This window comes from Saccostrea cucullata, unplaced genomic scaffold, assembly GCF_032062105.1.
Source record: "Saccostrea cucullata isolate Sc308-1 unplaced genomic scaffold, CSIRO_AGI_Scuc_v1 ctg5086, whole genome shotgun sequence".
Classification (NCBI taxonomy): Eukaryota; Metazoa; Mollusca; class Bivalvia; order Ostreida; family Ostreidae; genus Saccostrea; species Saccostrea cuccullata.
Window position 1 is genome coordinate 42,955 of NW_026918621.1, and position 23,026 is coordinate 65,980.

At 34.6% G+C, this 23,026-nt stretch overlaps 1 protein-coding gene across 1 annotated transcript in view; it reads left to right on the forward strand.

The window, feature by feature from the left end:
- Nucleotides 1–23,026, forward strand: part of LOC134268730 (proteasome activator complex subunit 4-like) — a 35,410-nt gene that overhangs the window by 6,865 nt on the left and 5,519 nt on the right. The window contains exons 12-34 of the mRNA XM_062750972.1: nt 462–738; nt 2,152–2,180; nt 4,711–4,781; nt 4,922–4,984; nt 5,108–5,163; nt 5,521–5,619; nt 5,831–5,893; nt 6,154–6,246; nt 8,061–8,186; nt 8,461–8,652; nt 8,868–9,004; nt 9,095–9,148; nt 9,299–9,428; nt 9,740–9,975; nt 10,267–10,462; nt 10,696–10,860; nt 11,098–11,294; nt 11,524–11,655; nt 13,566–13,723; nt 14,450–14,551; nt 18,379–18,455; nt 18,638–18,766; nt 19,957–20,109. Coding sequence (XP_062606956.1) covers nt 462–738; nt 2,152–2,180; nt 4,711–4,781; nt 4,922–4,984; nt 5,108–5,163; nt 5,521–5,619; nt 5,831–5,893; nt 6,154–6,246; nt 8,061–8,186; nt 8,461–8,652; nt 8,868–9,004; nt 9,095–9,148; nt 9,299–9,428; nt 9,740–9,975; nt 10,267–10,462; nt 10,696–10,860; nt 11,098–11,294; nt 11,524–11,655; nt 13,566–13,723; nt 14,450–14,551; nt 18,379–18,455; nt 18,638–18,766; nt 19,957–20,109 — 2,935 coding nt within the window. The remainder of the gene's footprint in view (nt 1–461; nt 739–2,151; nt 2,181–4,710; nt 4,782–4,921; nt 4,985–5,107; nt 5,164–5,520; nt 5,620–5,830; nt 5,894–6,153; nt 6,247–8,060; nt 8,187–8,460; nt 8,653–8,867; nt 9,005–9,094; nt 9,149–9,298; nt 9,429–9,739; nt 9,976–10,266; nt 10,463–10,695; nt 10,861–11,097; nt 11,295–11,523; nt 11,656–13,565; nt 13,724–14,449; nt 14,552–18,378; nt 18,456–18,637; nt 18,767–19,956; nt 20,110–23,026) is intronic.

Consider the following 23,026-nt stretch of genomic DNA (forward strand, 5'->3'; position numbering starts at 1 on the left):
ACATGTACTTATTTAAATCTTGTTTTATATCTGATTTGAACTAAAGTTTACTTACAGAATCACATGAAAATGGAGATAAAAATGGAGACTTTCGTATAAAGAATATTTCATATTTATATTAGAATGGGATGTATAGAATTTAAAAACCATAAAGTTCTAAGTTAATACTGTATACAGGGAAATTTTCGTCCCTATCTCCCTCATTGGAAATGGACGAAATTAAAACTGGGTGAATTCAAAATAAACAGTATAATATATGTAATGCAAAAATATCTCTTGGCTAATTAAATATATGGCAAACTTAATTCTAAATGTGAAAGGGCAAAAATTACCCTGTATACAGTATATTTACTAGTACATGTATGATCGTTTTTAATTTAGTTAGTTTTCAAATGTTTTGCACTATATATACTTTATCTCTTTAATTATTAAAGTAAGATATTTTTCTAATCCACCAATAGGATGTACCCAGCTATGGAGAATCTGATAGAGCCCCACCGCCTGATCGCCTGTATGAACTGTGTGGTGGCGGTGTCCCGCCCAATGCTGAGTGCCAGGAGGTGGTACCCGGAGGGCCGTTCTCACGTCCTCCCTCTTCTGAACCTCGCTCTTCCGGGAATCGACCCCAATGACTTCAAGAAGTGCCTCGTCACCTTCCAGATGATCTCTACCTTTGTGGCCCAGGTTCCCATTGTTGATTGCTCAGAAGCTGTCTTCATCAGGGATGACCTTTCTGAAGTATGTATAGTATTCAAAAACACAAACTTTCTATGAATCCTACCTATAAATCAAAACACAAACTTAAGGCAGAAAGTAGAAAGTTTATTTGTTTCTCATTTTGCAACTGATAATAAAATCTGACCTGTCTTCATATTCATTGAGAAGTATACGTTTGAGCTTGAACATGTTTCTTTAGTAATTGAGTGTGCATTTATTTCAATAAGATACTGATAGTTTAAGGAATAGTGTGCTACCAGAAGTAACCTTCAAATGTACATGTAACTACCTATAAATCGAGATGTTTAAAATCTTTATTGATCTTGTTAAATCGGTTGAAAATCAGAATCGATTAATCGGTAGCATCGGTTCACCCTAACCAACTGATCATCGGCCAATAATCGAATCAGTAACCCTTTGCATAAAATAGGCATTTGATTTTATAAAATTTAGAATTTTATTGTTAAATAATGTAAGTTAAGGTGCATTGTACAGATCGAAATTCTAACAGTATATATGCAGTTTGAGAACAATTTCAGTAGGCATACAGATTTTTGATGATTAGGAATTACTTGGCCTGAACAAAAAGTGGAGCATTGACAGATCACCTTTAATTTACTGATCATCTAAAATATATATGGTAAAATTACTTTTTTAAACTGTTATAATGACTTTAATATTCACAAATCCTTGCATTCTCATGAAATAATTTTTTTCCATATCTCCAAATAGATAGGAAAAGAATATACATTGTATATTGTAGTTTAGTTTCTTCATTTTAGAAATACAAATATCATTATCTTTTGATTTATTTTAAGTCACATTTTAAGTACATGTATTTTAAAATAGGTATTGAAGGACAACACTTGGAAGATATATATTTTGATAACAAGAGCCTGTTTTTGAAATAAAAGTTGAGAAAACTATAAAAAGATATGTGCTGAAATACACCGATTAATCGATTGTTTAAATCTTATATGATTGTATATATTTACAGCCTTTGTGATCATCGATTATAAATCGATCATCGTGACAACACTAGTTGAGGCAAATCACTACATGGAAAAGTTTTTACCTCCATTTTGTGAGAGAACAAAGATAATGTAAAGTTTAGGATCATCAAGATCATGCTTGTTTTGAAGTTGATGTATGTTTTATACATCTAATAGTGTCAAAATTGATCACAAAAAAGTGTTTGGTTCCCTTTCTCCAGGCTCTCTATCAGTTTCTCTGGACCAATCTCCATTCGACTCAGAAACAAGTTAATGTTCTGTTGAAACTGTAGTATTTAAAAGCACTATCTACAGAGGGAAAGTTAAAAAAGTTTTTTTTTTACCTGCAAGAGACATTTTCTAATATATGAAGGAGCATTACTGTTTCCATAATGAAATATTAAGAAATGACATATTTAAAGTTATTTTTTTTTTGTTGTAGATGAGGAATACAAAACAGAGGAACATTTTGTAATAATGATTCATGTAAATTTGGTGATCAACACAGATTCTTATTTGTTTAGGCATATAACATGTGAACATTTAGTTCTTTTGACATCATACAGTAATTTCCCCCTGTTGGAACATGAAATGCCTCCAGCTTGTCCATAAGTAATGGGGTAATTCCATTGTATATCAGCTGAGACTACTACAGATGTCCTTCACCTTAAATGTCTCCAGGTTACGAAATGTCAGTTGATGAGGTACACACTAAACCTTCAAAATCTTTTTGCAAAAAAGATTACAAGTGTTTAATTAAAATGTCTATGTGAGCTCTTAATGTAAAAAATTAATCAAGGAATAATTTATATATCAATTACTTATATTTTTTTATTCTGCCTTTTAATGTGTTAATGACTTCCACATTTAAATCTATTTGTTTGCTGCCATTAAATGAAAATGTTGCAGCAGAAAAAATATATAAATTGTTAAAGGAATATTTAAAATTTCATGTAAATGGGCACTGGTGTAAGTTGGTATTTTGATATCTGTGATGACATATACATGTACATTTTGTATAAGGGTATTTGTTATTAGCACTGACAATGAGTTCATTGCTTTTACAGGACTGGGCTATACCTGGTGATATGGATATACTGAGTCTGGTCCATGTCCTATCATGTCCACCACATTTTGCACTTGTCTCTTTGGACCATATACTACAGGCCAGAATTAGAGACGCCCGTGTCATTCTCATCAAATCAGATTGACAAGTGAGAATAACCTCATAATTAAAGTCCATTCAGCATTTTTTTCACAGTATATCCTCATTCTTGGGGCTTTTTTCAAAGATTTGTGAATTGTAAAAGATTTTTCTTTTTTAATAAATTTGTGGATTTGATTTTATGTATGTTTTTTGATTTAACAGGGAGGAGTTGTTACGGAGACTAAGCCACATGGAGTCCTATAGGGGCGGGGGCTGCACTTTCCTCACAATCATGGTCCATTGATTGATGTACCAAGTTATCAATATGTTTAGAGCTTCTACAGAGCAAAGATTAATTCAGTGACCTTTCTTTTTAGGTATATAAATGAAAGTTTGTATGTTTTTAGCTATATCACAAAATATAAATGATTTCAATTGAAAAACTTTGTTGAAGCTGTTGAATTTAGTTTATGGTGATCTATACTAGGTATTCTCTTTAAATTTCACATAAAGAGAATCAGACTACTTAAGATAATTAATGGTAATACCCAATTTCAACCAAACTTGCCACAAAGTATCCATGGGTGAAGGGGATGATCAGGTTTGCTTCACAATAAGGGCCACGCCCTCTACAGGGGAAATTTTTGGAATTAATGAAACTGCTTTAAAGTTTTATCCAACTTTGGTGGCAGTATTTTAAAAATCTTCAGTATTTTACCACTGTGCCAGGAAAGATGAAACTTAGGGCCATTAAACATCATCAGGTAGTGTAGATTCAAATTTGTCCAAATCATGACCCCCGGGGGTAGGGCGGGGCCAAAATGGCCGACCAAAGTTTTACATAGAAATATATAGGAATATTCTTTAAAAATCTTCTACTCAAGAATGACAAAGCCATAATTCATCATATTTATATGGAAGCATGCTCAGGCAGTGTAGATTCAAGTTTGTTCAAATCATGATCCCCGGGGGTAGGGCGGGGCCAAAATGGCCGACCAAAGTTTTACATAGAAATATATAGGAAAATTATTTAAAAATCTTCTCAAGAATGACAAAGCCATAATTCATCATATTTATATGGAAGCATGAAGTGTAATTGTTAACTGAAAAAGTAACTGTTACATCCAAAAAGTATCTGTTATCTTAAGGCCATAATAAATATATTCCAAAGTTTTACATAGAAATATATAGAAAAATTCTTTTAAAATCTTCTTCTTTCGAATGACAAAGCCATAATTCATCATATTTATATGGAAGCATGCTCCGGTTGTGTAAATTCAAGTTTGTTCAAATCATGACCCCCGGGGGTTTGATTGCCTGAAAAAAGGCCGACCAAAGTTTTACATAGAAATATATAGGAACATTCTTTAAAAATCTTCTTCTCAAGAATGAAAAAGCCATAACTCATCATATTTATATAGAAGCATGTTCAGGTAGTGTAGATTTTACTTTTTTAAATCATGACCCCCGGGGGTAGGGCGGGGCCAAAATGGCCGAGCAAAGTTTTACATAGAAATATATAGGAAAATTCTTTAAAAATCTTCTTCTCAAGAATGACAAAGCCATAATTCATCATATTTATATGGAAGTATGTTCAGGTAGTGTAGATGTTTGTTCAAATCATGATCCCCGGGGGTAGTGCGGGGCCAAAATGGCCGACCAAAGTTTTTAAATATATATATAGGAAAACTCTTTAAAAATCATTTTCTAAAAAAATAGCAAATCCATGATTGGTCATGGGACTACTTTTGGATTTAAACTTTACAATAAATAAACGAGTTTCTACTTTTTCTTAGCCACAGTGTTCAGATGAGCGATGTGGCCCATGGGCCTCTTGTTTCCTATATTTTCTAGATCCAGTCTGAATGTTAAAACACAAGTTCCATTGGATCGATTTCATGTTTCATCTGTGAAAGAATTAATAGGTAAGCCTTTATAAACAGTTTACAAAACATATATACCAGTATTCAACATCTTGATAAGATCAAACATTTGTTTGTTTTTATTCCATTAAGATACAGAATATCTCCTTATAATCAATTTTTTACATTTTATTTTTTGTTAGAAATTCAGTATAAAGGTGCTAACTTAAGGCTGGAGGTCGTGAAAGCCATGAAACATTTGCTGAGTAAGTAGGGATTTCTGTTCATTGAAAGACTTTTCAATTTAATTTTAAATGAGGAAATAAATGTTTAAGTTTTATTCTCCAGCAAATTAAAAAAATGTTTAAAAACTGAATTTCTCTTACCAGACTACCTGATGGAGTGCACAGAGGACGACACAAAGAGCTTGTCCAAACTGATCAAGGTACTGATGTCCATTATTGTTCAGCCATTTATTTTTAATCAAAAAATTAAACAGGGAATATATGTCTGTCCAGGCATCTGCCCAGACCTTCTTGTTCAAAGCTTGGTAGTGTTTGTACCCTTGTTACCTCAATTTATAATACATGTGCATACATTGTCTATGATTCAATGTTTCTGACCTTGACCTAAGGTCATTTGGACAACTTATTCTTGTCTAACTTTTGAGTGAGTTGTAGATTAAACTCCTGTTCTGGAATGCTTTTGTAAACCTGGCTGTCAGTTTTCTTTATGAAATATCCATGAACCGTTCCATACTTAACTCTTTTTTCTGTGCTGAATATTCTTGTTTTCTTTACAGATCTATGAGACCATCTTATTTTTCTATGGTGCTAGTAAACAGGACTTTGATGCTCGATGGAAGAGTCTACATTCTGTAAAAGATGCTCTAGAGGATAAGGTTTGTTATTTGATTAAATTGTTTTTAAAATTTTGTCACATGAATTATTTGTAAAGAAAAGTAACATTGAAACCTATAGATAATAAATTAATTGATTAAATCCCTGTACTATATACCTGTAAAGCAGAAAAATCTGTTAGCAGTGAATTAATTCATGTACATTTATGTATCTGTATAAAAGTACTGTTGTTTTGGATGACTTTTTCTGTAGATGCGGGATAGAAGGAAACACATCCGAGCCTTACTAGTAGACAGAGTTGTTCTACAACAAGAGGTAGGAATTCTGGACTCTTACTGTGTAGCTAAATTATTGTCATGAAAGCAATTAATTAAAAGGTTCCTAAAGACATGTTACATTTGATCTTGAAAAGTCTATGTGAGAAAATTCAAATTTTGACTTTAAGTGACGTTAGCTGTAATAGTGTAGCAGTGTACAATTTTTCATCCCTGCCCGGAATAAAAATAAATATGGAGAGAGCTTCATGATTGCAGCTAGGATGAATTATACTTCATTATATGTATGTATTTGGACAGATGAGGATGCTGTACGGACTCTCTGGTTACACAGACCATCACCAGGACATTCTGTGTGACCTTTACAACTTGGCTGTCAGTAAATATGCTGAGGTGGGTGATCTCTAGTGATTTATAGTGCTGGGTATCGCAACTCAAAAATCATATCGCGATATATTGCAATATTATATTTTGTATTGCAATATATCACGATATAAATATTTAATAATTTTTTTGCTTTTCGTCAAGGTGAAATGAAAACACAATCGCAAATTACATGTATTCTCGAGTTGATATTACAATTGTCTGATCGTGTTTTGTCAGCGCAAGTGGCAAGATAAGTTTTTTGTGGCACAATTTAACTTGTTGAATTCAATTAAGTTGTAATATTCAGATTGAGCTTTAACATGAAGGGGTTTTATGTAACATTTGTTGTCGTTTCATTTCTGAGAGAGACATGTCTGTGGTTTCTATTCACACTTCACATCGCTTGCCGCCATATTTTACCTTGAAAAGGGCAAATACAGGTGACTGTCGATGGCTCGAACTCCAATCTCTCAAAGTTCTCGATCTCTCAAAGTGAACTTCCGGTCCCGTTTTTTCCCTCTATATAACTAAGCAAATTTACTCCTGATCTCTCGAACTTCTATCTCTCGAAGTTCTCTATCTCTCGAACCAAAACATGGGTCCCGTTACACACATTTCATTGAATTTTACCCTCTATCTCTCAAAGTTTTGATTGCGCGCGTATACACGCCAATCAAGCGTAAAATTGATGCAGCCTTGACTTCACGCCCTGGACTTACCTGGAAAACACTGAACGCCTGGGGCTGGGATGGAGGTGTTAATTGGGTGTTTACATAAATGACACTACACATGTGGGTCATCTGTGTGTTGATATAATTAATTGGTTATTATATTGGTAAATAATAAACGAATTCACAACTTATTTTTGACTTAAAACCGAGACGATAATTTTTAGAAAATAATTTATAGACGTTCGATTTATTAAGTTTCCAAAGACTATGAACTTTTTTTGGAGTCTACATAATCCTAGTATTGCAAATATCGCACAAGAAATTCCTTTCTCAAGGACTGAATACCGATTAAAAACATCTGGTGAACACTGGTGAAGGACCCGATCAAGCCGCGGAATAGCCAAACCGACAATTGCTATTCTGGTTTCATGCAATCATGATAAAAGAACAAATAAATGTTGAAACTTAAGGAATTCGTTTTATTTAGTCGAAATACGATTATAAATGTTCACTTGAACTTGATAGTAAATTACCTGTAAAATACGATTGAGAAACGTGAAATTACTTTATTTACATATACTTCCGGTATTTATAATAATAGAACATCGATGATTGGAACTGAAAATTCCGGATTTTATTTACACTCTATCTCTCGAACCCCCTGATCTCTCGAACTTTTCTTGTGGTCCCTTGAACTTCGAGAGATGGAGAGTCACCTGTAACTCTTTTTGTAACAATTTATATCATATCAAACCCGAACTGGTATTCACAAAATAATACCGCGATACGTATTGTGAAGAACGAAATTGGGATACACCGGTTAACCGTTAATATCGCACAGCACTAGTGATTTACAATGTACATTGTAGGTTTTTAGTCACATTGCTGTGGTGGAATCAGTTTTTGTGGAGAGCCGATTTTTGGGAAAAAAAACTTACGCATTGATAAATAAATTTGTGGATAGCTACATATACCTTGTCAAAGTCTAATGTACATGTAGTTAGTTGATCTGATTTCTTGGGTCTGGCCCAAACTTGAAACATTAAACTGAAGTTTAGCGAGAAATGGTGCAATCACAGTCTGTTTAATGGCTATTGATATTTCTTGAAAATCGAAACAGAAATTTATGACCCAGTGATTTCAGCTCATTGATTATTGTTTTGTTGACAGGTGAGGAAGAAGGGACAGGCAGTGCTGATGCAGTGTTTTCTAAACTTTCCCTACTGTTACCGGTGCCTGCTGGACAGGATCTCAGACAGCCTCATACAGAAAGACACGCCCGAAAAACAGTTCAAGGTAAGTCATGCCCAAAAAAGCAGGTCAAAGTAAGACATGCCCAAAAAACATATAATGATCTTTGAGAAATTATCCACTCATTAGGTTTATTATTGACTTGTATGGAAACAGGTCTTATCAATCTTTTAGATAAGGAGGGGAAGCCAAGTCTTGTTTGAAATTGGTCAACCCAATTTCTTTTGACAAAAATTATATCGGTAATAATTTCAACAGTCAGGAGGAATACATGTATATTGTTTGTGTACAGTAAATGGAGAGTACCTTAACATTGTAGGGAGTGTTGTATGTGGTCCTTGGAAGTGGTAAGAGATGCCTGGCCACCAAGAGAAGCTGGGAGGTGATTGGTCAGTTATGGCCAGCCATTGTCCAGGCCCAGCAATCAGAGAAGCCATCAATTTTACGGGTCGTTGACGACATCATAGCTAAAGTCAGCAAGAATCTGGAAAGTCCAGGAATTGAAATCAAAGTATGTTTATTTAGCATACTTTTCTGTGCATGGATATCTGTACTAACTTCTCTGCATCTTCTTATAGTTAATGCAGAGTATCCGTGTATTTTTACGTGATAGGTATCATGCATATATCCATGTAGAATTTATGATGTGAGGATGCCCCCACTTTTCCCTTTTGATAGATAGGATTATTACATTTTATACTAAATACGTATGATTTATCTCTTAAGGTAACCTCCAGCTGTTTGGAAGCTGCCCAGAAGTTACTGTCCTCTGGTGTTCCTGTATCTAATCCTAACACACTGACTGAGGGGGCCGACCGGTGGGGGGAGGAGTTCCAGAACGAGTGCAATGAGTCCAACAACAGGTTTGTCTGAATCTAATGGCTCACTTATTAAATTTTTTTATAATTGATTGGAAGAATTTGCTTATTTGATTTGATTTTTTTATTTGGCAGGATGTATGTAAAAATCGTGGAAGACCTTGTGGCATTAGTGAAAGGTGGAACATTGTAAGTACTTGCATTTGTGATTTCAAAAGTTAGTGTTAGTTTTGTTTAAAAATTTAGATGGGTGTATTCCACATTTTCAATATTTTTTTTTCTTGATAAACATCAGCTAACGAATAAAATCTAACATGTTTTACCATTTGTATGACCTAGGATGTGGAAGTTCAGTCAGTACGCTGTAGAACTGTTAACACTATTACTGAGACATGATGTACCCACGCCCCCTGTAGCCGTGGAACTCTTTGTCTCCAACCTCATACATGACTCCTTATACATCAGAAAGGTACAATGATATACAAATATTTTGTTTAATTGAATTAGTTTTCATGAAGTAACAAGGGAAGGCTTTGTTGGGTTTTACATGTAATTCCATAGGCCATACTTCCTCATGATAGATAAATTCTATAATCAGTATTTGTTGAGTTTGTATATTCATGGATTAGGGACACTAAACTATCAAGCATTTGATCTCCATAGAATATAATGATTAATACAAAGAAAAGACTAAAAAATTCAGATACAAGGTCACTATCAGAGTTTCCTCCCTTGAAGACTGCAGTTTCCTACACAATATTAGTCTTATTTTATCTTCAGCTGTCAACAGCCTCTGTATCAGCCATTCTGAAGCAACAGAAGAGAAAACACAAGAAGGTGGTGGTGGACCCCTACCGTAGTGCCCCACCCCCTCCAGCGGGTACCTTCCTCCCCGGGAATCGTCCGGATAACGACTGGATCATGTACGACTCAGGCCGACTTCCAGACAATCAGGAGAAATGGGAGGCCATGGAATTTGTGGATAAAACTCACTGGGGATACTACTGCTGGCCAAGGTATGTCATTACTTTATTCTCAGCATGAAAATTTTTATTCAGTTGCTAATTAATAATTGATCATGATCATTAAATTACTTCTGTTTTGAATTCCAACATTAATTATATTGTGTTCTAATCTCCATCCAAAGGAAGAAAATAGCTAAAATAATCAAATTTTGGTTTCCATCAATTCATTTTTTGAATTCCAGAGAATTAACTGTAGTAACAATCTGTTAATATGATTTTGACATTTGAATATTAATAATTAGACGAAATTGATTAGGACTGTTAACTTTGAATCTGTTGCAGAGAAATGAAAATTTATGCCCAGTATTCAGAGCAGCCAAAACTAGATCGTCTAGAATCAGAACTGTTAGATATAGAAAAACCTATTTATGTGAAACTGAGTGACTCTGAGTTTGTGAAAAAGTTTATAGCAGTGCTTAGTTTAGAAGAGCACAAAGGACGAGATAAATTCAGGAACAAACATTTAACTCTATTCAAGGTAAGTTTAAAGGTTCTGTTTCTGATCCTTTTGGGGTTTTAAAAGCTGGAAAGTTACATCCATTAATCACATATCTGTTTATGTACATGCGATGGAGAAGAAAATAACGAAATGATAAATGTTTAAAAATATGAACAAGCTGTATAACATGCAAGCTTCCAAAGATGGCTGTATTGTTGAATTTTCAATTCAAATAATTCTTTGTATCCTTTAAATTCCATTTTGTGTTTCAGGGTCTGTTTAGGAACTACGGTGACACGTTCCTCCCCCACTTCAGACACCACATCGTGGAGCTACTGTCCGACAGGACCCACGAGCACCACGAAAGTAAACAGAGGTGTGGCATGGAGACCTTAGCTGGGGTCATACGCGGCTCCAAACACTGGCCATATGACAAGGTAGAACATTCAGTCCTCTTTCAAGTCAGAAATTATGTGTAATGATAAAACATGTATATGGCATAAATTATCAGAGAGTGTAGAAAAATTTGAATAATTTAAATACTATGTACTTGTACATGCTTGTACAGGTACCATAACCTTATGCAGTAGACTATACACTGTATGTGCTTAAACAAACTTTAGTATGGAATTAATTTGCATGTAAAATTTCTGTTTCTTGAAATTTTCTTATAGGTGAATGCCCTTTGGGACTGGGTGATCCCCATTCTGAGAACCTCCCTAGATAACATTACCAGTGAGACACTTAAGGACTGGGGGACGTTCTTCACCGTCGTGTCCGAGAGTCGAGATCCCAGAAGATTGTATCGATTCTTTGAGATGCTCATGGATAAACCTATCAGGGAGGGATCTTCTTCTTTTGAGGACTCCAGGTAATACTACTGATGGAGAAATGTTAGAAGTACACAAGTGGTTTAAAAAATTCTAGGGGGAATTCATTTGATGATAATTCAGTTAACTTTAACACAAGATTTGCAGACTTATTGAGTGATAAAATGTCCATAAATGATTCTCAAAGTGATTCACCCCACCCCCCAACTGAAAAAAACCTAGAATGATGTATCCGAAACTAAGAGACTGATTTCCTTTCATATTTTGTAGCCGTCTTTTTGCTGTACAGAATGCTTTAGTACAACAGGAATGGAGGGTACCAGAACTCCTCCATCGTCTGTTAGAGTTTCTGACACCCTACCTCTCCCACAGGTACAAGAACGTCAGGGACAGGATTGGAAGGTATGCTCCTGATATAGTGTGATTTAAATGTATAACCCAGAAAGTTGATTAATCAGATAAATGTCCATGGAAGCAGTGATGTCTGATTAGTGGATTATACAAGTTTAACTCTGTTCCTTTACCCCTTAATGACGACTTTTGACACCTAGCCCCCAACCCATAATGACGACTTTTGACACATGTGTATTTCTTTGTTGATTTGACTTGAAATTACCGCTTGTTTACAAATTATCAGAGCACAGGTGGCCACCTACAGGTTAACAATAGAAGATTGCATCATACTACAGTTAGAAATCATGTGATTTACCTGTGTAAACGAACAAAAGAATCTTGGAAAGTCCCACCGAAATTCAAAATGGCGGACTGTTACATACAATGTTTTTTGAGCATATAACTCAGTCAGTACGGAATATTTTCTCATTCAGTAAAGCATTACATGAAATTCAAGCTATAAACTACCTATTTCTTGAAAGGTTTGAAAATTATGATGATCTATATGTGTAATATACTCCAACATAAGATACGAAAATTTTGTGAAATTCGGGACCGCGCAGTGTCCATTTCGCTACCTGTTTCTCACAAATTCAGAAGATATCTTCCAATTTACACATTTTTTTAAATGTAAAGGTGTAGAAAATAATTATTTTAATAGAATTGGATCATTAAAGTATCCAAAAACGTTCAGAAATCAGTTTTAGCAGGCAAGTCTGAAAAATTGTCGACGAGATTGACATTGAAGTAGCACTACATGTACAATTTATTGATTTCTGAGGAATTAAAACTTATAAATTGATAACAAATAATAATTTAATCATTAATTATATTATCACACATATTTTTTATTATTTTTACAGTCAGTTTTGGCTTATTAAGGTAGTCCGATCCTCAGGTTTATAAAATTAGCAGTTAATTAAGTAATCAAAAATACTCATAAAAGTATCTCTGAATCCACGAAGTTATGTAAATTTATCCACATTTTTTCTTTAAAGTTTAAGATTAAAGTTAATCATATTATATAGGGAAAATTGTCAAATCTCCAAAATTTTTGCAGAAAAAGCGAATTGGAATATCAGCTATGCATTTTCTAATTGCAAATTGATCAACAACTGTATTTTAGGTTAAAAAATGATAGGTATCCAGGCATTCAGAGAAATTGTCATGATTTTTATACTTCTTTGGTATTTTTTGTTTTCTTTTTCCGTCATATATTCTATATTACTTAGAGTAAAAGGCATTTGCTATCATTTCAAGACGCCACAAATCACTTCTTATTCAATATCATGCTAATAAGCATGGGTATCTAAGTCATGGTTGAAGAAAATCTTATTTCTCTAAAACTGTATTAATTTTCTTCCTTTTATAGGGTACAAATGTCAACTTTTATAAGACCTTTCCTAAGACTTCCAAAAACCTTGAATCTTATAAAGATGAATAGAATGAAAATTGTTGCATGAAAAAATTTCATTTTCAAGCTTCATTTTGATGCATTTCAAATTAAATATTAATTTTTGGAGTTATCCTTCCTGACTGAGGATCGGATATCCTTGAAGCCGTTTTACACGTTGAAAATATCTATTTTGCAATTTACACCTGCTTCCACCTGAATTATTTTTTTACAGAAAATTCCGATCGAAATTATGAAAATAGATTTGAAAAATTTAATTTATTATGAATCTAATGATATATAATACATAGCATAAATGAAATATTTTGACCCTTATTAGTTCAGTTTTAAACTGCACTCTAATTCATTTTAAATGCTCTAAGGGGCAGCCAGGCAAACACTCTAAGGATATGGCCAGTGCATCAAATCGTGGCATTAAGGGGTAAAGAGTTAATTGTACATCATTTTTCAATTTCTATGTGAAATTTTTGATGGAACACTTTTTAGAGTTAATATTCCGTTTCAGCCTTCTGTCCAACATCATGTTGTATGACTACAGCATCACGGCAGGTTCCTCCACTAAATCTCCACACAGAGTGGACTTTGTCCAGAAAGTGATTCCACGACTGGAACCACTCAAAGACCTGGTGCTATCAGACAATGGAAACAATGGCAGCTCAAAGGGTAGGTTCTGATTCTGATTTCATAAAGATTGGACTTGTAATGGTCTGAAAAACTGTAATCATATATTGCATTTATTACTTTATATGCCCCGGAATCGAAAGATTCTGGGGGTATATGCCTTGGGATCAAAAGATCCCGAGGGTATATTGGTTTTGTCCTGTTTGTCTGTTTTTCTGTCTGTCTGTTGTCAACTTTAACCCAGCCCATAACAATTGAGTGGATGGGGCTATGGCTTTCATATTTCACAGATGTATTCCTTGTGACATGATCTTTCTTCGGGTACCACCAAATTTGACTTTTTGACTTTGACCTAAGAGTTTTACAAAAAAATACCACACTTTAACCTTGACCATAACTTTTGAACAGTTTGAGCTAGGGCTTTCATACTTCATGTGTATTTATTGTAACAAGACCTTTCTGATGGTATAAATATTTTTGACCTTGACTTAAGGCTTTGACCCACTTTTTAAAATCTTTAACCTTGGTCATAACTTTTGCACAGTTAGAAGTAAGGCTTTCATATTTCACAGGTGTATTCCTTGTAAGATGTTGACCTTTTGACCTTGACCTTTGGAGTTTGACATGCATTTGAGAGAATTCAACCCTGGCTATAAGCTGCCATACGGAGGCATCAGTAAACACTCACAAACACTTCTAATCTTTATTTTAATGTGCACAAGGAGGTGGTAGAAGTCTTTGAAGATGTAGTATTTGAATTTTTCACAGATGAGGAGAACCACAGAGAGATGTCTTCCTCGTTGGAGAAGATGGAGGTGGAAGATGATGAGGATGAAGAGAGGAAGACAACCATAAGGCTGTGTAAAACAGGTGAGGGGGCTTACACCTGTCTGAATATTCATGTAAATTAAAGCTGACATGAACTCTTAAAAAGGCATCAGTTTTCATCTTTGTACGACTTACTACATTCCTGTACGCCCTTGTCCGACATATTTGTTCGATTCCGCCATATTTAATCGAAGATTTTTGGCCACCTGTACCTGCTATATATAGCCTTGACGAATTGTTTCACTTGAGTGATTTTCTAGTCTGGCTGTCGACATGTACACATCTCCGATAGCATAGTTTTTAAAAGTCCATAAACGACCAATACATGTTTGAAAAGTAAAAATTCAACAAAAATAGAACTATAAAGAATTAAATTATTTTTGAATGCATTTGCTGCAATATAAAAAGTACACTAACACGGAATACATTTATGTACAGCAAAAATCCATGCAGGTCGAGAAAATGCGTCAAACGCAGTGATAAAACATTTACCTGAATACTGCTTTCGTTACAGGGATGTGCACATGTCGAAAGAATTATCCTATTTTACTTTTATTGAAAAATGCATCTCAGAAGTCATGTAATCCATTGCTAACTCAAAAGTAAAAGATGCTTGGACACACGTGGCCCATGCCGATCATTTTATTTGGCCAGGGAAAATATCAAAGGTTGAAAGCTGAGTGGGGTTGATTGAATTTTTTTTCAAAAATAAACATTGCTCTTGTTTGTAAATGTAGTAAATAAAAATTATGATTATACATGGTTTAACTTCATTAAATTTATTTGAAAAAAAAGCATGCATGATTGCAAATCATTCGTACCTTTTGAAGATATTTTCCTGTGATAGGAGGGGGGGGGGGGGGTATTAAACATGCATATCAACACTCTCATTAAAATATTTCTGAAAAACGTCTGAAACAGATTAATTATCATGAAATAAATACTGTGTATAGGCTTTAGTAGACCTAATATAATTTGATTTAAAGTTATTTATAATTTTGTGCATAATGAAAGAAAAAAAGAGAGCAAGTTCACATACCCCACGCTCCCCCAAAAGTCGAAGTGCTGAAATTCCCAGAAAAAAATAAATGAATCGTAATTTCCATTACATGTAATATGCTCATCTATACACATTGTGTCCTAAATATCTGCAAAGTTTGACGAAATTGTGTGCAGCGGTTTATGAGGAATTGCGCTGACAAATTGCTCATCTCTATATTCGAGATATGGCCAAAATCTAAATGTAAGAATTCTGAATTTTCTGGTGATGTGCATATCTACACACACATTTTCTCCTATAAATATCTGCAAAGTTCGACAAAACTCTGTGCAGTGTTTTATGAGAAGTTGGGGTAACCCACCTGAAACCAAAAAATGAAAAAAAAAAAAGACTGACTGACGGGTCAAAAACATTATACCTCACGCAACTTATTGCGAGGGGTATAATAAATGAGTTTGCTTCTGTGGTGCAATGATAATGAAAATAAAATTAAATGTGAATTAAATTTCTAGACATAAATAATTAATGATTATTAGAAAAAGCATATAAGAAGAGAGAGCAAACTCCCCATTCCACATTCTACCTACAATTAGCTTTTTACAAATTCTCTTTTTTTGTCTGTTGTCCAGGTCCAGGTTCGACACGTACGTTTGAGAAGGAATTTGAGAAAGTTCCCAATGTTCCCATTCCTGTGATGTATATTTCACGTTTATTATATTCCCGGCTTGAAAAGTGGGAGGGTATATAGTAACCGTTATGTCCGTCCGTCTGTCCGTGCGTCTGTCTCATACGCGTTGGGGTACCAATCTCTTATCCGCAAATCATCTTGTACCACTTGGTGAATTTTAATTAAACTTTCACAGAATCTTAGGTTTATTACATATTACCATTGTGCAAATCTTATTTTACTTTTCAGGGGTGAAGCAACGGGGGTGGGGGGGGGGGGGGAGCCCCCCCACTTTTTTCCGCCACCTAACTTATACTATAGGAAATGTTAATTGAAGGTGTGGTTTTGTTTTGTTTTGTTTTGTTCTTTTTTTTTGCTTGTCAACTTTTTCAGGTAATGAAAAAAAATCTCTGCCTGGCCAACACTTTAAATTACGGTGCTACGTGCCTGCTTTTTGATTCGACACATATTTTGGGTTTAGCGACAACAGCAAAATATGGACTTTGCCATTATAATCATATGAGAGGAGGGGTATCATTTAGAGAGCTCATTGCTCACAATATCTCTAGTTTCTATTTCAATTTGGGCGTGTGGGTTAATTTCTTGTCCAAATTAAAATTATTATTCAATTTATGTTTCGACATCCCGCCTGAGAAAAATTTTTGATCAGTTCTAAGGCTTAATAAATGGTACATCACAAAGTGCGTAGGATCTTATACCTATTATTGCCCTAACGGATAGGAGAGGGAAAGAGAGAGAGAGAGAGTTCAATATACAAAAGAGTTAATAAAAATTATCTGTTCAACCAGTGTCAAGTATCCCTACCCTAGCTCTTAAAATTATTTCTCAAATACTTCTCTAAAGAAATTATTTTTATAAAAAAAAAAAATAGCTAGACTATCAAGCAGGAATACTGAAATCTCGAAAGACTCTCTGTAAAAACACAATACAGTTACATTCCTCAAAATGCATATACTTTGTGGTCGGAGTGACCCATTTAAAAAAATCTCAAAATTGAATTCGGCAGAAATGTCAGTCTTCCAAGAATATTTAAATAACGGTCATGTCAATTATTTTTGCATGCCCCCCCACCCGCGCCTAAAAAAACCAAATGCCTAAATGTGAAATTGAACAGGGGATGGCCTTTCTCCGTGTGTGTTAAAGAACGTTTAGATGTACACATAAAAATTACTTGGTTTCGATTGGAGATTAGTACTAAAACAATCAGTTATAATTGACAAATGAATTTTGCGATGCAAACCAACTGCAGACTATATACATGACTTTGTATAGAATGTTAGAACTACATGTAGATAGACAATTCACAATTATAGCTTATGAACAGCAGTTATAATACTTTAACCCCCCCCCCTTTTCAGCCGCGCAAATACCTTCTCTTTCCACTTGTGATATTTTCCCTGACCAAAATTTGATCAGCACGGACTCAGTGTATCGACTGTACGGAGTAATGACAGTGTGTTTACTATTGAGCTTTTATGGAGTTTATTTCTTTTTTTGTGATGCATATTTCAATAAATGGGATTCAGGGTGTATATCACTTGACTTGTGCATATCTTCTAACCGATGCAGTAACCTATTTCCAGGTATGGATACGTTTACAGCGTTCGAGGCGTTTTCTCGATATGCATCAATTGCATCTTTAGGACCTGCAAATCAAAGACGTAGGTTGTTTTGTTCCATTCAAATGATATAATTTCAAAAGATGTTTGCAGATTTTACTGCTTTTTATTTCAAGTTTATTCTGCATAAATTTGCGCACTGTAAAATACGTACTCTTGCATCTAAATTTCTCTTCCAAACTTGCATTTTTTTTCCTTTTGATTCAAATCAATAATTATTCAGAAATATGATTATTATGTTGTTTGTTGTGCTTTTGAAATGTCTCGAACACCTAATGTGTTCTCATGTTCTTTACCATCGGAGATGTGCACAAGTCGATACCCAAGCCAAAAAATCAATCAAGTGTAACGACCGCATCGGGGTATATATCGTTACAATGAGACAATGTATCTGAAAGAAATATGGCGGAATACGGCTATAGTTGGTATGAAACAAGTCGTACATAGATGAAAATGTTGTGTTTTTAAGAATTCATGTCAGCTTTAACAAAGATAATGATCTCATTTATAAAACATGAAAAGAAATATGATGGGTGGACTTATTCATCATTTTTTGTTGCAGTGCTGAAGTGGATATCAGATGGTCTAGGTAGAATGTTTACCTCAACTACACCAGAGCTTTTCCTTTTTCTTCCAGTTGTAAGTATTATTGTGAGGATTGCAGAATATGCATTTCAGATCTCTTTTTAAATTCGTAAATATTTTCAAATATATGAACATACATGGACATGTATTTAACCAGAGTGATGAAAAATATTCAGAAAAACTTTTTAGTTTAAAATGATTTTCTGATATTGAGATTCATTTGATATTTCCCCCAGATCTGCACGTTAGAGAGTGAGACTAAAGATGAGGAACTGAAGACTGACTGTTCTATGGCCCTGGCATGCTTCTCTCAGGCTCTGATTCAGGAGAACAATGTCACGGTGTGTCTGGAGACCATCAGAGAAGTGAGTACAACAGAAACAAGATATGAATCTGAATTTAAATTTAAATTTCATATCCTGTCCAATGGATATGATCTAAAACACAGTTATTATACCCCCTGCAAATGAAGTTTTGGGGGCTATATAGGAATCCCTTGTCCGTCTGTCCGTCCGTCCATCTGTCCGTCTGACTATGCAATCGTGTCCGGTCCATATCTTTCTTACTGAGGGACATTAGAATCTACTACTCCACACAAAGATTGCCCATAACCTAAGGGTGTGTCATGACCTTGACCCAAGGTCATTTTGGGAAGTTCAAGGTCAATGGAAGAAAAATTTCATAATTCGTGTCCGGTCCATATCTTTCTTATGGATAAACTTGGAAGGTTCTCATTTCACACAAAGATTGCCCATGACCCAAGGGTGTGTCGTGACCTTGACCCAAGGTCATTTGGGGAAGTTCAAGGTCACTGGAAGAAAAATTTCATAATTCCTGTCTGGTCCATATCTTTCTTATGGATAAACTTGGTAGGATCTCATTTCACACAAAGATTGCCCATGACCCAAGGGTGTGTCTTGACCTTGACCCAAGGTCATTTGGGGAAGTTCAAGGTCACAGGAAGAAAAATTTCATAATTTGTGTCCGGTCCATATCTTTCTTATGGATAAACTTGGTAGATTCTCATTTCACACAAAGATTGCCCATGACCCAAGGGTGTGTCTTGACCTTGACCTAAGGTCATTTGGGGAACTTCAAGGTCACTGGAAGAAAAAATTCATTATTGTGTCCGGTTAACATCTTTCTTATGGATGTACTTGGTAGGATCTCATTTCACACAAAGATTGCCCATGACCCAAGGGTGTGTCATGACCTTGACTCAAGGTCATTTGGGGAACTTCAAGGTCACTGGAAGAAAAATTTCATAATTTGTGATACATATCTTTATTATGGAAAAACTTACTTCTGAAAAGCCAAGCCGGGGGGGGGGGGGGGTTATTTTGTCCCATTTTGACAGTTCTAGTTATTGTAGGAACTTATCAGTAACAAAAGATGTAGAATCCAAATTTTTAGTTCCTGGTATAAAGTAATTAGACTCTCGCCATGGTTAGAAGACATATTGTTGAAGAATTTGATAAAGTGGCCAGGAACTTGGGGATAACTTTGATTAGAATTATTAAAGCTTTATTCCTAATTATGTCCTTGATTTCTTTAGGTGATGGGACTGAAGTCCTGGCATTCCCGTGTACTGATCCTCGGCTACATCCAGGTCATGGTGTTCTGTAACCTCTTTACCATGATCCAGACAAAGCACAAAAAGGAAATCCAGAACTTTATACTGCATCTCATCTGTGATGACCAAGTAGAGGTAGGTTATGTATACAAATAACAAATACAAAAAAGGGAGGGGGTCAGAACTTTATACTGCATCTCATCTGTGATGATCAAGTGTTTTATATTAGATATTTATGCAGTACATTTATTAACATCAAAGAGCTAAATTCACTTCCCATAAACCCATAAAACGGCCCTGCCCATATACCAATAAACTGACCAAGTCACAATATCCCAAAACTAACATCCAGGGTTCGACACTAACTTTTTTACCTTGGTGGACCGCAGGTCCACTTGTTAAAAATTATTGGTGGACCTTCTCAATACCTGGTGGACCTTTATAAACGTTTGAATTAATGAATGAATCATTACATGAGGCATTAGTTAAAGCTACCTTTAATATATACCGATTCCAGTCAGACTAATAAAGCATAAATCTAACCAGTCAACAGAATCAAATCAGTTAGGGACTAGTCAGATTTTTTTGTCAGAAATATTGTTGAACTTAAAACAAAACAAAACGTATTAATCTACAAACCAAAAAAAAATTTTAAATTATTATCATTAAGTTACAATGGTGAAAACCTAAAACCTGCATTAATTTTGCTTCCAGAGGTAGATTAAATTTAAAATTCCATTTATTAATTAATTTGTTCAAATATTAAACAAGTGAATTTTTCATGCATTTATGGCTAGATCTTTTTTATACTACGATGTGAGATAGAAACATGTAATGTGTATTAATCAATTATTTTTCTAAATTTATTATTTATTCAAATAAGTAGTGATATAATGTATATCAAGAAAAAATGAAACTGCAGATTAGTTCATAAAATGTATATAACGCCTATTGGAACATCTATTTAAAAAAAAAACAATGCATAAATGCAGCTGTCAATCAGTTCTAATTATCTACAAGTGTGTGCGTTCAGGCGTGAAGCGATTTTCACACCTTTCTATGCATTACGTAAACAGAGGAGAGACTGGCTAATTTGGCACGGATTTTTCATGCTTCTTATTCAAGGTCCATTTTGTATGTTCTTGCATCTCAATATTATTGTTAATATTGGATTTATCAATTTAACATCATATAAAATATATCGAGTTCTAGGTCCCCCTGATTACCTTTAACATTATTTACACGTATATCTTTTTCTTGTAAAATACAGGTATGGAGGAATTAATAATTTGAGTTACGGATTTCGATTTAGAAAAAAAACCTGGAATTTCACTGTTTTTTAATACGGTGTTTAAATTTTAAGTGGACCGACGGTCCACCTAGTCCAGAACATTTGGTGGACCTTCCAATTTTTTGGTGGACTCGGGCCGCCGGTCCACCGTTAGTGTCGAACCCTGACATCAGTATAAACAGTCAAGGGCATCATGGAAACAAGTTATTTTTTAAATGATTTGTTTAAGTTATTAAATGTCAACATTTTGGGTTATCTTTCCCTGATTATGCATTTCTTCAGTAACTTATTCCAGTTACTGATACTTTACTACTCATTATTGTAAACCTACTGGTATCTGAAAAGCTTAATTTATGCTGTGCTTGGGTTATTAAGTAGAAGGAAAGCGTTCATGACAGTAAAAGTAATCTATCTTTACAATCTAGCACACTGAAATTCCACAAATCATAACTTATTTCTGTTATTTCATCTTTAACCCACCTCACTTTAGAACTCTTGCACAAAAATATACAGCTTTGCACAAAAAATGTAAGACTTAGAGATTGTACAGTAATGTCCAAAGATTATTAGAAAATTAGTCTCAGTGTTGGCAAAATTGGCGGAAGATGTGTAATTGACCCCTGAAATGTTCATGAAATGTCATTATTTTTCCTTTGATTGTTTTTAAAATATCATCGTATCTGCTGAGGAGATATTAAGTCTGATGATTTTATTAAAAGAAGTACATATATTTACAACTTTCTCAGCCTTATATCATCTTTAATCAGCAGAAAACTCAACATATTGATGTTTTTTGGCAAAACTGATAGGCATTCTACTTTTTAAGAGTTAACTCAAATGAGTTACTTCTTTGTTTAGTCATAAAAAATAACTTGATTCCATCATGCCCCTGACTGATAAAGATGAGACTTAGTACTTGCATTCCTTTAAAAAAAGTTTCTTCTGCAAATCCAGCTATAGAAAAATGGGCTTTGTGAAAATTGTTATGTTCTTGAAATTCATAGAGCCAAAATAGGCCTTTAGTAAACCTTGTTCTTTTTAACTCTTAATCATCCCCTTTGCAAACATATTGTAGAACAATTCTTACATTGCGGTGGAGTAGATAGGGATGTAGTTATTGCTTGTGTGTAAGTAGGATAGGATGTCCTTTGTGCCAAATGGAAGTGACACAATTTGCATTGGGATCAGGGTAGTTTGTATCCAGATAGATGTAGATGCTACATGCCTTGATTTACAGTGGAAATTTTGACAACGTTGTAATTTAGACTATATTTTTCCTCAAAATTCCACTCATCAAACCTCATATTTACATGTATATATAGTAAATGCAAATGACATTGTAGCATATTTACATACGTTAATCATTATTATAATGAAGGCATAAAAGTGCCTTTGTATGATTATTATAATTTTAAGATGAATAACTGTCTTGATTTACTGTAAATGGTCAAAGATTTCACTTTAGATATTTGATTTTCCTCACTTGTTTCTTCAACAATTGAGCAACAAACATATTGTCATTTGTATCTATACAAAGTCCATAGGGAACACTCAGTCCACAGTCTATGTAACGGAGGAACTGTCCATCCTGGTCTATGATGTGGACACAATGATTGTATTCATCAGCTGTAAGGATGTGACTCTGACTGTCTGTGGTGATTCCTCGTGGATCAAATCGTTTGTTGTTTGGAGCAGGAGTATGTCCAGTGTACCTAAATCTCAGTTTCCCGGCCTGATTGACCACCACTACTGCTTTAGCTC